General features: G+C 43.6%; 1 protein-coding gene across 2 annotated transcripts in view; it reads right to left on the bottom strand.

The window, feature by feature from the left end:
* Nucleotides 1-12405, bottom strand: part of RNF125 (ring finger protein 125) — a 54951-nt gene extending 42546 nt beyond the window's left edge. Inside the window, exon 1 of one of the 2 annotated variants that reach the window (XR_007145944.1) lies at nt 11910-12405. Coding sequence is in view for 1 of the 2 variants with exons in the window: in XM_047828527.1 (XP_047684483.1) it covers nt 11910-12073 (164 nt within the window). In the remaining variant the exon portion in view is untranslated. The remainder of the gene's footprint in view (nt 1-11909) is intronic. The other variant, XM_047828527.1, reaches the window with a different exon arrangement.
* Nucleotides 12406-14211: the final 1806 nt, after the last annotated feature.

Genomic DNA, 14211 nt, shown 5'->3' with positions numbered 1-14211 from the left:
ATGAATAAACAAACTGAGGCATATTCCCCCAATGGAGTACTACACAACAACAAATTACAATACACACAGCAATATGGATGAATCTCAAAGACATACCAAGTGAGGAGTGCCCGGGTGGCTCAGTGGGTTAAGCGTCTGACTCTGATTTCAGGTCCAGTGATGATCTCACAGTTTGTGGGATCCAGTCCCGAGGTGGGCTCTGTGCCGACAGTATGGAGCTTACTTGGGATTCTCTGTCTCCCTCTCTCTGTGGCCCTCCCCGTGTGCATACTCACTCTCTCTCAAAATAAATAAACATTAAAAAAAAAAAAAAAGATATACTGAGCGAAAGAAGCCTGACACAACAGAGCACATCCTGTATAAACTCTACTTATATGAAGTCCTAAAACTGGCAAAACTGATCTATGGGATAGGAAAAAACTCACAACAATGGTTGCCCATGGGGGATACATGGACAGGGATCGGCTGGCGATATGTGGACATGAGGGAACTATCTGGAGGTAACGAACATTTCTGTACCTCAATAGGGGTTATATCTAGGAGGTATTCATTTCACTACAGGTGTAATTTACCCCGAAAAAACATAAACAAATACTGAAGTCTGGTTAGTACTATGTATGTTGAGAGAAGAAGGAATTGAGTGTGCTGATTATTGTAATCTACTCTGAAATGTATCCAAAAGTAAGGTGGATCAATGATGGATAGGTATGTGATAAAATGAGATAAAAAGCAATATAGCAAAATTAACAATTGTAGAATCTAGTTGGTGGATATCTAGGTGTTCACTGCACAATTTCTTCCAATTTAGCTGTAGGTGTGAAGTTCTTCATAATAAAACGTTAGGGGAAAAAACGTTAGGGAAAATTAACCATCTTACTATGACTTAAAGTTTGTTCACTCCTGAGAAAAAGTTAGCTGTAAATTTAGGAAGGGAAATTTTTGGAGCATGAGAAACCTGAAATGTTTAATGGAACATGAAGAGAAAAACGTTAAAAAAAATTTTTTTTAACGTTTATTCTTTTTTTTTTTTTTTTGACAGAGAGAGACAGAGCACGAGTGGGGAGGGGCAGAGAGAGAGGGAGACACAGAATCTGAAGCAGGCTCCAGGATCCAAACTGACAGCACAGAGCCTGATGCAGGGCTCGAACTCACAGACCGTGAGATCACGACCTGAGCCGAAGTCAGATGCCCAACCGACTGAGCCACCCAGGCACCCCGAAAAAATATTTTTAAAAATATTTTTTAAGGACATCCAAATTCCATCTGAAGAAAAGATTATGCTGCATTTATGCTTACTTAAATAAATTTCTTTAAGTTTATTTATTTATTTTGAGAGTACGTGTGTGCGTGCACAAATGCACATGAGCAGGGGAGGAGGAGTAGAGAGAGAGGGAGAGTGAATCCCAAGCAGGCTCACAGGCTCCTTGCTACTAGCTTAGAGCCTGATATGGGGCTCAGTCTCACGAACCGTGAGATCATGACCTGAGCCAAAATCAAGAGTTGGACGCTTAACCAACTGAGCCACCCAGGCGTCCTACTTAAATAAATTTAAAGAGGGCAAAACAATTTGGAATACAATAAAAGGTTGAAGAGAGAAAATTCCATAAGGAATTTTTATAACCATCGCTTTTAGCAAGAAGAGTTAATCCATGGTTATAGAGAAGACTTTATGAGAGAATGCATAAATCTGCACAAACCTCCCTAGACCCACCCATACAAACATTCATGCACTGGTGACATTTTTGGTAATTGCTTACTATTGTCAGTTAGTGTTCGAGATGAAATCGTGGCAGTGCCGAAGGTCCCTGCTCTCAGAGTTCTGGAAATGGGAGAGAGGCAATAAGCAGGTAAACAAATAGACCGGCAAATGATAAATGCTTCGAGAAGAAAACAGTTGACAATAAAAATTGAGTGGGGCAGAGAGGGCATTTAGATGGGTGGTCCCTGAGATGATACTTGAAGGCACCACTCTGAGGAAGATCTGGGAACGGTTTTCCAAGCTGAAAACAAAGAGTACAAAAGACAGGGACGACGTTGCTGAGGTATAGAAAGCCAGCATGCTTGAAAGGCAGGAGGTCCCAGGGAGAATACGTAGAGATATGGGAAAGGGGAGTAAAGGGTCAGGAGACAGACCATAAAGCCATAACTAAGGGTCATCGGAAGGCACTGGAGGGTTTTAAGAAGGAGGGTGATGCAATTTGACTTACATTATATAGATCACTTGGGGTCCCTGAAGAACAGATTACAGAGGTACAAGAGCCTCCTAAGAGTGAGGAACTTAGGTTTAAGTCATTGGAAGAGTAAGTTCAAGAGAAGGGGATGGCTTAGGCCAGCAAAGAGGCAATAGACAGTGTAAGCGGACAGATTTAGCATTTATTTTGGAAGTGAGGCAAAGGGACTTATGACATACCAAATGACAACAAATATATGCCCTATTATAATAAGTAAAATGAGTCAAACACAAAAGACTACTTATTGTAGGATCCCAAAACGTAGTTACAGAAAGCAGATGGGGTGGTTGGAGCCAGGGGTTTGGGAAGGGAGTTGTCTACAAACAAGGTGAAGGAGGGGGACGTGGGTGACTCAGTCAGCTAAGTATCCGACTTCAGCTCAAGTCATGATCTTACAGTTCATGAGTTCGAGCCCCATTGGGCTCTCTGCTACCATCTTGGAGTCCTTCAGATCCTCTGTCTTCTTCTCTCTGCCCCTCCCCTGCTTGCACTCTCTCTCTCTCTCAAAAATAAATAAAAATTTTAACAAAAATGTTTAAAAAAAAAGAATTTGAAGGAACTTTTTAGGGTAATGTAATTAACTGTACTAGGTCTTGTTTGTGGAGGTAGTTATAGGATTATAGATAACTACCAAAATCCATCAACTTGTACACTGTGTGAATTGTACTGTATCACCTCAATAAAACTGAAAAACAACACAACAAAACAAAAATGCCCCAGTGATGGCACGCCTGGGTGGCTCAGTCGGTTGGGCTTCTGACTTTGGCTTGGGTCATGATCTTGTGTTTCATGGGTTTGGGCCCCGCGTCGGACTCTCTGTTGACAGCTGGGAGCCTGGAGCCTGCTTCTGTGTCTCCCTCTCTCTGTCCCTCCCCTGTTCATGCTCTCTCTCTTTCTCAAAGAATAAATAAACATTAAAAAAAATTTTTTTAAATGCCCCAGGGACAATAGACTGGAAACAACAACATTGCATGAAGAAGACCAACGAAATACATACAGCTCAGAACCATTCAGAATCCTTTTTTAAAAAAAAAATTTTTTTTACATTGATTTATTTTTGAGAAACAGAGTGAGACAAAGCGTGAGCGGGGGAGGGGCAGAGAGAGAAGGAGACACAGAATCCGAAGCAGGTTCCAGGCTCTGAGCAAGCGGTCAGCACAGAGCCTGATGCAGGGCTAGAATTCACAAACTGTGAGATCATGACCTGAGCCGAAGTTGGACGCTCAACCGACTGAGCCACCCAGGCGCCCCAGAACCATTCAGAATCTTGCAGGCCTCCTTCCTACCCCACCCCAGGCACATAGTAGCTACTCAGTAAACTGAAATAACTAAATCACTTATGAGGAATGGATCAAAGGAGAATTTTCTGGGCAGGGCCCAACATTCCCATCAATAACACTGTTGTATCCTTCTGAAAGAACCCAAGGGATAGAAATGAACACAATAAGCGATTCCTATTTGTCTGCCCCCTCCCCACCTTCATAAGGTGGTTGAGAATGATCAATCATAAAAGACATAATCAGAATGAAGAGAAATTGGATGAAAGACAGAAGCTAAGGATAGAAGGCATTGTATTTTTTTTAAAACTACTTCAATGTTTTCAAAAATTCTGAGTGAGGGGCGCCTGGGTGGCTCAGCCAGTTGAGCGTCCGACTTGGGCTCAGGTCATGATCTCGCGGTTCGTGAGTTCAAGCCCCACACAGGGCTCGCTGCTGTCAGCCTGTCAGTGCAGAGCCTGCTTGGGATCCTCTGTCCCCTTCTCTCTGACCCTCCCCATTTGCGCTCTCCTAAAAATAAATAAATATTTTTTAAAAATTCTGAGGGAGTTGCCATGGCTTTAAAATCAGATCTTACAACTAAACCCAAATTTCTGACTTTTCGTGAAAAGCTAGTCTCCTCCAAGTCTGGACTCAATTCCCCTGTGGTCATGTGGGCTAATGCCCCCATCCTGTGGAGTACTCACCCTCCACATTCATTTACATCACTTGTTGTTTGCAGCTCCTGAAGAAATGAATTATGGATTCATTCATATGGAAATGACTCTAAGATCTCTGAAACCAGATGGAAACTTAAACACCCTGCTCCCAAGAGTTATTTTATTAACTCCTTGCTGTTTCCTGAAATTACGTGATTATCAATAAGACCCTTATAATGAAGAGGTCAGCAAAGCATTGTAGAAAACTAAGGAAAGGCTTGCTGAGGACACCGGGTACAATTATGTACCCAATCTCAAGAGGTAAAACTGAACCCTATGTATAGTAAGGAGGGAAGGGATGCATTAGGGACTCCATGGGGTCTAAGGCTAAATAGGCAAAAGAAGTATCCAGACATCGTCCCAAATGGGACTCTGGAAGAGCCACTGGCAACATGAGGTAGATCTAACATTTTATTTCTGTTCTCAAGAAGCTGCCTCACTGTGGGCATGCCGATGGGAAGCTGAATGAAAATCTTGAGCGGGCTTGGTAAGCTTGAAAATGTGAATAGAATAAGGGGAATTGCTATTGTTATTCAAGGTGATAAGAATCTTAGGCTAAAACATTCCAGTGTAGGGCAATAAACATGTACACACACCCACACACACCCCACTCCCTCTTCGCCTACAAGCATCAGCCTGGACAGGCCTGAGTACAGCTATTCTTAGAGCATAAACCCTCCAGCCACCCACTGCCCCGAAGATTTCCTTTGATGTAATTTATGTATTCAATTAGGTTCCACTCAAAGTCCATCCCGGGAATGGTTCAGCTTCCAAAACCTGACTCTGCATATCTCTATACCACATTATGTGTTGATTTAAAATTTAATCCCCTAGGGGAGCCTGGGTGGCTTAGACGGTGAAGCAACTGACTTCTGATCAGGTTGTGATCTCACAGTTTGTGGGTTCAAGCCCCGCGTCGGGCTCTGTGCTTACTGCCTGGAGCCTGCTTTGGATTCTGCGTCTCCCTCTCTCTCGGCCCCTTCCCAACTTGTGCTCTGTCTCTCTCTCTCAAAAATAAATAAACATTAAAATATAAATAAATAAAATTTAACCCCCTAAAGAAAAATTCTATTTTTTTTAACTTAAAATCTTAGAGGGGTGCCTCTCTTTAACCTTCAAATGCTGTCCTCAACTTGCTGTATTTGACTGTCAATTAAATAGGGTTGGCTAAAGCCATGCTTCAAACTTTAACATGGCTATCAATCACCTAAACATCCTATTAAAACTGTTCCCAATTCAGTAGATGTGAGATGGGACCCAAGATTCTGCAATGCTCCTGGTCCACGGGCCCGCAGCCAAGTTCTGAGGAAAATCTTGGCATAAAACTCAATCTGCTACATTATTCAGGTTTTGTTTGTTAGAGAATACATAATTTAACAGATCACTAATATTTAATTTGCCTATGACAATACTAATGTTGCTAAGTAAACACAGAGCAGTCCAACCACCAGAGGAGGCATATTTCAGGCCAGCTTAATCACATCTTTCTGAAATTCTCAGTAAAACAGGGACAGATGAGTAACCTCATAAAAATAATGGAGTTCAAAAACTATGATGGAACTGCTATCTGTTACTCAACTACATAGCATCCGTTGGCTGTCACTATAGAGTGGTTGTTCCTGCCTGAGGGACATTCACCAAAGTATTCAATCTGCATTTTATTTTAGACTCATTCATTAATTCAACTAATATTAAACATCTACTAAATGCCAGACTTTTAAGGAACAGCAATGTAGGAAGTAGCATTCTTTTATTAGAGCAATGGCTCTCCAGAGTGTTTGGACCTTGATGGTACAAGAGATTCTAATCACCTGAATTTAAGTGATGCTTAACCCAAGCACACGGGGAAGAGGAATCATTCTGTATACACTTGCTTTAACATCAGGGGTCTGGATGCTCATATTTAAACTTCCAAGTTTCATCTTGAAGTCAAATCACAGGTCAAATATGTCAATGATAATTGGCAATGAGTTAGGAACTTCCACAATATTCCACTTCTTCAATTCACCTGCATCTGCGCCCATTTAATGCTCTACATCCTGTGAAATGAATAAACTGTCCATTCTCCTAGCTAAGGCCGATCCTCCCTCCACTCCCCAATCCGGGCTTGTAAATTCCAGCACCTTCCTCCCACTCCAGGGCATTGCTTCTGAAATTCTCTCCTCTCCCATGAATGAGTTTCCCCCTCACTATTGATTCATTTCCATAACCATGTGGCATACACCATTTTTCTTCTCTTATAAGAAAACTCTCTTGATCCCACTTCTCCTTCCTGTTATTGTCCCAATTTCTCTCTTTCGCTTTGCCTCCCAACTACATCAAAGGAATTCCTATGCTTCTTTCCTCTAGCGCCTATGATCGATCACCAAACCACTCTAATTAGGCTTTGGCACCTACCATTCCACTGAAACTGCTCTTCTCAAGGTCACCAATAGCCTCCACATTACTAAATCCAGTGATCAATTCTCAATCTTCATCCACCAGACCTTCAAGCATCACTAGATTCAATGGATCCCTCTTCCCTCCAAAGTACTTCTTGCACTCACTTGGCCTCCAGGACACCAGATGGTTTCCTTCCTACCCCTATGGCTACTTCTTTTACAAGTTCTCTCTCTCTTTCTCTCTCTCTCTCTCTTTTAATGTTTATGTATTTATTTTGAGAGAGAGAGAGAGAGAGAGAGAGAGAGAGAGAGAGCACATGCACAAGCAAGGAAGGGGCAGAGAGGGAAGGAGAAAGAGAATCCCAAGCAGGCTCCTCCCTGCCAGTGCAGAGCCCAACGTGGGGCTCAATCCCATGAACCATGCACTCGTGACCTGAGCTGAGACCAAGAGTTGGATGCTTAACCGACTGAGCCACCTATGTGCCCCTGATTTTCAGGTTTTCATGTCTCAGCTTCCAAATGTTGGTACGTACCACTGCTCAGTCCTTGGACCTCTATTCTTTTCTGACTACACTTACTCCTCAATAAATTCATCCAGTCCCATGGATTTATATCAAGGGTATGTTTATGATTCCCAGTTTCATTTATCTACAGCTCAGATCTTCCTCTGAACTCTAGACTCACATATCCAATCGCCTATGCAACATCCCTTGGTTGTCCCAAACTTGGCCTGTCAGTTATGGAACGCCTGACCTGACTTTGTTCCTCATTCCACCTTCCCAGTCTTTCCTATCTCAATTAGGGCAACCCCAACCTTGGCTCAAGCCAAGCACTTTACACTCAGCCTTGACTCCTCACTTCCTCCCACACTCCACATTGAATCCATCTTGTTAGCTATACCTTCATACTGATCTAAAATTCTACCATTCACCACCTCCACTGTTCCCTTGCTGGTTGGTCCTGGTCTCTTTGCTGGATTATTACAGTGGCCTCCTAACTCACTCTCCTGGTCCTGCTCTTCCCACTGCAGTCCATTCTCAACACAGCAGCGAGAGTCATCCTTTTAAATCAGCTCATGCCATGACTCTGTTCAAAATCCTCATTTAGGGGCGCCTGGGTGGCTCAATCGGTTGGGCATCAAACTTTAGCTCAGGTCTTGATCTCATGGTTCAGGAGTTCAAGCCCGGCATTGGGCTGTCTGCTGTCGGCGCGGAGCCTGCTTTGGATCCTCTGTCCCTCCTTTTCTCTCTGCACCTCCCCTGTTTGCACTCTCTCTTTCTCAAAAATAAGTAAACATTTAAGAAATAAAATAAAATAAATGTCCCACACCCCATGCAACTGCCCCTTACATTTTTCTCGAGCTGAACTACCTTCCTCACCTTCTAACTTCCTCCAAAAAAAGGTTGTTGAGACCCTGTTTATTAATAGTTCATGCTGAATTAAGTATAGAAATTGAGAGAAGTATTTTCAGAAGCTTGTATAGAAATCTGACAGAGTAATTTTATGTCTGTTGAGTATATTTAATAACTTTTAAAATGAGGGCTTGTGTTTTATGTATCTTTGGTATTTTTAAATTTCAGTTTCCCATAATATGTTTTTTATTTTATAAAAGTATTGGTCAGTGATGGGCTGAAAAACACAACAAAACAAACAAAACCTCAGTGGTTCTTTACAGCAGATAATTTGAGAAGCACTGCTCTAAATATCTTTAAAATTACATCTCTCCCACATACTTCCTATCCCATTCCCTCGTCTATTTTTTTTTTATCCTTAACACCTATCTCTATATGACAAGGGATATACTTAAAAAAAATTTTTTTTAATGCTTTTATTTATTTTTGAGAGAGACAGAGACAGAGCACAAGTAAGGGGTAGCGGGCAGAGAGAGAGAGGGAGACCACAGAATCCGAAGCAGGCTCCAGGCTCTGAGCTGTCAGCACAGAGCCTGATGTGGGGCTCGAACCCACGAGTTGAGCTGTGAGATCATGATCTGAGCGGAAGAAGTCGGACACTTAACCAACTGAGCCACCCAGGCACCCCTCAACCTCTTGATTCTTTTAGATAACTCCCTTAGAGCTCCAGCTCTGACCCTTCCCCAAACCCATTGTCCCAGTGCCTTTGGGATATTTCTATTTGGATATTTCCCTCTCAGACCACTGTACGCTCAACAAGCCCCATCACCTGTTCATTAACAACCTCCTGAGCTGAACTCTGTCCCCTTTTATCTGTTACTTGCTAAGGAGTTGCCTTCCACCCCTTTCTCCCCCCTTTATCATATCCAACTGGTCAACAAATTTCCTTGAATACTTACTTTAAATATAAATCAGACTCCCTTTCAGTTTCCTTTATACAGCTTCAACTTATCTGCCCCCTCCTCATCTACCCCCTCCCCCTCACCCACTGATAGTAGAAGATAAAGTAGAGGTAGGAAACCTTTCCCCCAACATATGTTTTAACAACTGATACAGAGATATGAATAGAGTCAATTTGACATGACAGAGCATTAAAATAGAACTTCTTAAATTCAAGGCCACCAAAGGAAAAAGAACTAAGCTAAAAGAAAGGCTATCTGGGACATCTTGAAAATGTCATAGATCAATCTTTTATTGCCCGGTTTTATTCTAAAAGAAATATAAAGATAAGAAATAATACTGTTCGTGGGTTCTTGCTTTGTGGAATGACTTTAAAGGAAATAGAAATCCTGTATTGAGGCCTTATGATGAGCTACTTTTACATTTCTTAAAAATTCATAAAAATTCCATTATTCACCCTATTTTACAAATGAAGAAACAGTCAAAGAGATTCAGCAACGTGGTGGTCAGACTGCTGGTCAGTGGCAGGGCTGAATTTCAAATCAAGCCCACTGTTTCTACTGCATCACAATACGATTTATAAAATGCTATGTACATATTCATTCAATGTATTTTTGCCATTATTAATATCTTGCTTGACTTGAAATAGGTTTATTTTATTTTACTCATTATTATTATTTTTTTTTAAGTAGGCTTCTACACCCAGCACGGAGCCCCATGTGGGGCTTGAACTCACACCCTGAGATCAAGACCTGAGCTGAAATCAAGAGTGGCACCCTTAAAGGACTGAGCCATCCAGGAGCCCTCTATGAAATCAGTTTATAAACAGAAATCAGCATACACAAACAAGTTCAAAAAGTTTGGAAATTAGCTTCCATATGGGATAATACAGACAGGTTTCATCTGCATTTCTTCATTTTCCAATCAAAGGTCAATGGAAGAGAGTAATTCATTTCAGAAATACAAATGGTGTTAACAGCACTCACAGTCTCCAGTGCAGAAGGAATTGGAGTTAACATTTAGAAAGTGGAAGGGGCCCAAGTAAATTTGCCAAAGGGAGGAATATGGAAATTCTGCCCACAGCCAGAACAATGGACATAGATTTGTCAAAACAAAGAACAGTAAAAGTGAGGGAAGGCCATTCCTCCAGCCCTTGTGCTACTTCATGACTATTTTTCCAGTTGCTGGTTTCCTATTCAAACTCTAACAAAGAAAAAGATTAAACAAAAGATTTAACTTTTTACACCTATGTATTATCCTTTAGCAGAACCAAAACCCTGCGAACAGTAAGTTATAGTATTCAAACTCCAAAAGGAGCAGGGGGGGGGGGGGGGGGTGGATAGAAAACTATCCCCAATCAGATAACAATCTCCAATACCAAAGTCACCCAATTCAATTCAGTTCTACAAAAGACACCTTCAAGACTTGACACCCACTGTGTATCTTTGGGGCAACTTTAAAGTTTTAATGCTCATTCAAGCTAAATTTAAATGTAGTTACCACAAGGTTATTACTGCCCTGAGCTAATCAATATATTATACGTCACACAACAATATCTTGGCTTCCATCTTGGCCTTGGGGTTTATGTCAATGAACTATATCTGGACAGCTGAGAAACAACATCAGTAATCAGACAGGAGGTCAATTAGACTTGAGTTTAAAGTACAAAGCTGAAACAACAGGCCCTGAAAATGCAGCCACAAAATAATGCCCAGGGCACTCTTTATTTAAAACACTGTGTGGGCTGCATTTTTCTTCCTTGGCTCACTACTGGGCTTTTCAGTGGTGAAAACTGCTTCTCAGTTACTGGTCTATAGGTGTCAAGGACCACCTCAGTCCTTTTAAAAACATTTTGTGCACGTGCATTTATAATATGGTAACTTTTTTCCTGGTAAGCCAAAAACACTTAACTAGCCATTGCGGTATTATTGCCTTGGAGCTTCATCAAACTTTAAACGGCCGGCCAAAGACATTAAGCGGGCTTCCGCTCTCTCTGCAACCACCCCCCATCCCCGCACCCCGACCCCAACAGGCACACACTCGGCCACACACCCAGGCAGCCACGGAAAGCAAGCTTCTATGTAAACAGAGTGAACGAATCCACAGATCCAACTCCTATTACTAGTTACTCAAGCACACGTTTTACATAGGGATTTTGTTTTTAAACTCTTCTTAGAAACTAACAGCAAGTTTTAGTTCCATGGTACCTGGTTTTTAAGACAGTTATTTTTATCTATACTTTCCGGCGATTAAGGGAAGCGCTGCGTAAGGGAGGGTAGTCTGCAAGCTCCCGTCACTTTGTGGCTGGGTTTTTAAACGGCTACACTCCAGGGCTCCGTGCTAACGTTCAAATCCCAGCCCCGCCCTGACAGGTACTTAAACTGTTAGGACTACAGAGTCACTTGGGCGTTCCAGTTTGGGTTGATCTTTCAGGGGCCTGAATGTCCGTGTTAGGAAAGGGAGGTGGGGGTGGAAGGACAGTTTGCTCAGATCTTTGTTTGCTCAAGAGGCTAGCCTCAGTGGGCGTTCTAGAACACGTGCACAAGCCAGCAAAACAAAACCGACCTGGGTTCTGCGGGGAGGGCGAGGGGGAAGCACGGCCCGATTAACTGAGTTCAGCGGGAGAAATGCTCTGCAGGAGCCCACTGCCTTGTGCCGAAGCGGGTGCTGGCTCTCCAGCCAACAGCACTTTCCCCACTCGGCAAGCCCCGGCTCCCGGCGGGTCCCGCTCCTGGGATCCCCATCCCTGGGGCTCTGCACCTGGGCTCCGGGAACAAGCAGCTGGGGTGATGGGGGAAGGCGCTGCAGAGCCCGCTTGTTAATGTTTTCGCCTCCTGAAATCCTGTGTCACCTTCCGACTGGTCATTTTTCCCGCGGCCCGCACTCGACGGGTCCAGGTGTCTCCCTGCGGTAGCTTCATTCGAGCGCTGGCTCCTGAAATCCCCCATGCCTTCCCCCAACCTCTCCCTCCCCAGGGTGGGCGCGCGAGCCGAGCTCCCCCGGCACTTACACGTGGCCACAGCGGGTCCGGACGGGCTGGTGCAACACCTCGAGGCACACGGAGCAGTCGAAGGACGTGACGGGCAGCTCTGGGTCCCCCCTGCGCTCCAGGGCCCGCGGGGCGGCCGAGGCGGCGGCGGATTTGCCGCTATCGCTGCTAAGCACGGAGCCCATGGCTGCGTCTCTCGCCCAGACAGCTGCCAAGAGTTCAGTGCCTGCTGCCGGGTTGTTTTGTTGTCCTGCGGTAGAGGAAGGAAGTCCCGGCCCAGCTGTGCTCGCCGCCTCCCAGCGCGCCCAGCTACGGCAGCTTAGCAGCAGCCTCAGCCACGGCGCCCAACCTTCGTCTAGGGCAGAAGAGTGTGCGCGGCCGCGCCTGTAACTGGCTTTCGAGCGCAGCCTTAGCGGAGACGGGGAGGCGGAGGCGGCAGCCGCACCGTGCACGCTGCGACATCTCGTGCTCCTGGGAGAACTGAAACCTGAAACCTCAACTGCAGAGCTGAGGACCTGCGCTTCAGTGAGCCTTCCAGGCTATTGCACACAGCCTCCTTACCCAGTCTTGCAAGTTACAGAGAGTGCGGGCCTGGTCATGCTTTATGGGAACCAGACCCCACACGTAAGGTGCTGGTCCTATCTGCCCTGCACTGTGGGAATCACCATAGGCTACAAAGACGAAATTTGATCGAGTGTCGCCAGGACTTCAGTCATCTAATCAATACTCCACTAATGGAGAGGTAGTATGGGGCTGTGAAAGGGTTCTGGAAACCCGGATTCGAATTTCAACTGTAAGACAAGGATTCTAGTGCTAAATTCTACGACCCGGGTTTCCTTGGCTCAGGGTCTCCTGCTATTGTTGGTACTCTTCGCCCCATCCTCTTTTAGACATGACCAAATATATCATTTATTAAGTCACACATTTAATAAGACTTCTTTAGTGCCCACTGTAGCCAGACTTCGTTCTGGTGATGGTGACACAGTTCCCGACAAGGAGACAAAATGCCAGTTTTCACAGAACTTACTTAAAAAAAAAAAAACCGAAAACATTTATTTTGAGATAATCAGATTCACATGCTTATCATTTATACATAACACATAGTAATATTTAATACACACATATATCATGCAGTAATACATGTAATACATATTAATCCTATAAACCTTACCCAGTTTCCCCCAGACTTTAATTTTAATGAGAAGATATAATCAACAAGTGAATGAACAAGATCATTTCAGATGATAAGAGCCATGAATAGGGTAAAACAGGACTGAGGATGGGGATGGGGAGGATAAAAGGTCAGAGAAGACTATTTGAATGAGGCAAAAAAGTCATTTGAGCAATCATGAATAATGAAAGGGGGTCAGCCATTCAAAGATGTAGGAAGAAGCTTGCTAAGCACTGAGACCAGTGAGTGCGAAAGCAACAAAGAGCAGAAAGAAGCCCGTGGAGCCAGAACACAGGGGGACATTGGGGTAGATGGGATGTAAGATAGGAGAAGAGTCTGATCATACATACTCAATCTCATAAGCCAAGACCAAGAGTTTGGATTATATTTCAAAACTGTGATTTCATTTACCATGACTGCCTTATGATTTCAAAAAGACAAGAACAAAATAAAAATGGAAGCAGAGAAACCAGTTGGAGACTACTGAATTAATCCAGGTGAGGATGATGGTGGCTGAAACCAATGAGTTATCTGGGTTGAAGGTGAGAGATGGACAGACTTGGGATACATTTAAGAGAAAGACCTAAAGTGGCTTGCTAATGAATTGGATATAGAGGTAAAGGAAAGATAGCCATCCTTATCTTTAAAAGAAAAACAAAACCCTCCCTTGATTCCACTTGTCCCTCAGCTCCTGCCCTATATCCTCTTAAAGGCCAAATTTCTTGACCTGCTTCTTCACCATCTGTGTCTCCATTTCTGAATTTTCCTCTCTTTATCTAGTCCAAACTGGGTTCTGAACTGAACCACTCCACTTCGATCTGTCTAAAAGTTGCTTCTTCACCAGTCACCTGTGGCCTTCATGTGGCTAAATCCAACAGAATCTTTTCAGTCTTTTTCTTCCTTGACTTCTCAACTGCATTTGTAGGTGTTGAGCATGCCTTCTTTCTCGAGCACGCCTTCTTTGTAGAAACTCTTTGACTTTCCCTCTTTCTTTCTGACTGTTCTTCTCAGTCTCCTTCACTGGCTTCTTCTTTTCCATGGAAAAACTAAGTGCTGGAGGCCCTAGGATTCTGTTGTAGGGCCTTTTCTCATTCCTCACCCTCTCCCTAAGAATCTCAAAGATCACATAGATTCTGTTACCATCTGGGTTCC

The sequence above is a fragment of the Prionailurus viverrinus genome, chromosome D3 (genome assembly GCF_022837055.1).
Source record: "Prionailurus viverrinus isolate Anna chromosome D3, UM_Priviv_1.0, whole genome shotgun sequence".
NCBI classification, from domain to species: domain Eukaryota; kingdom Metazoa; phylum Chordata; class Mammalia; order Carnivora; family Felidae; genus Prionailurus; species Prionailurus viverrinus.
This window is presented reverse-complemented; position numbering and strand designations above follow the sequence as displayed.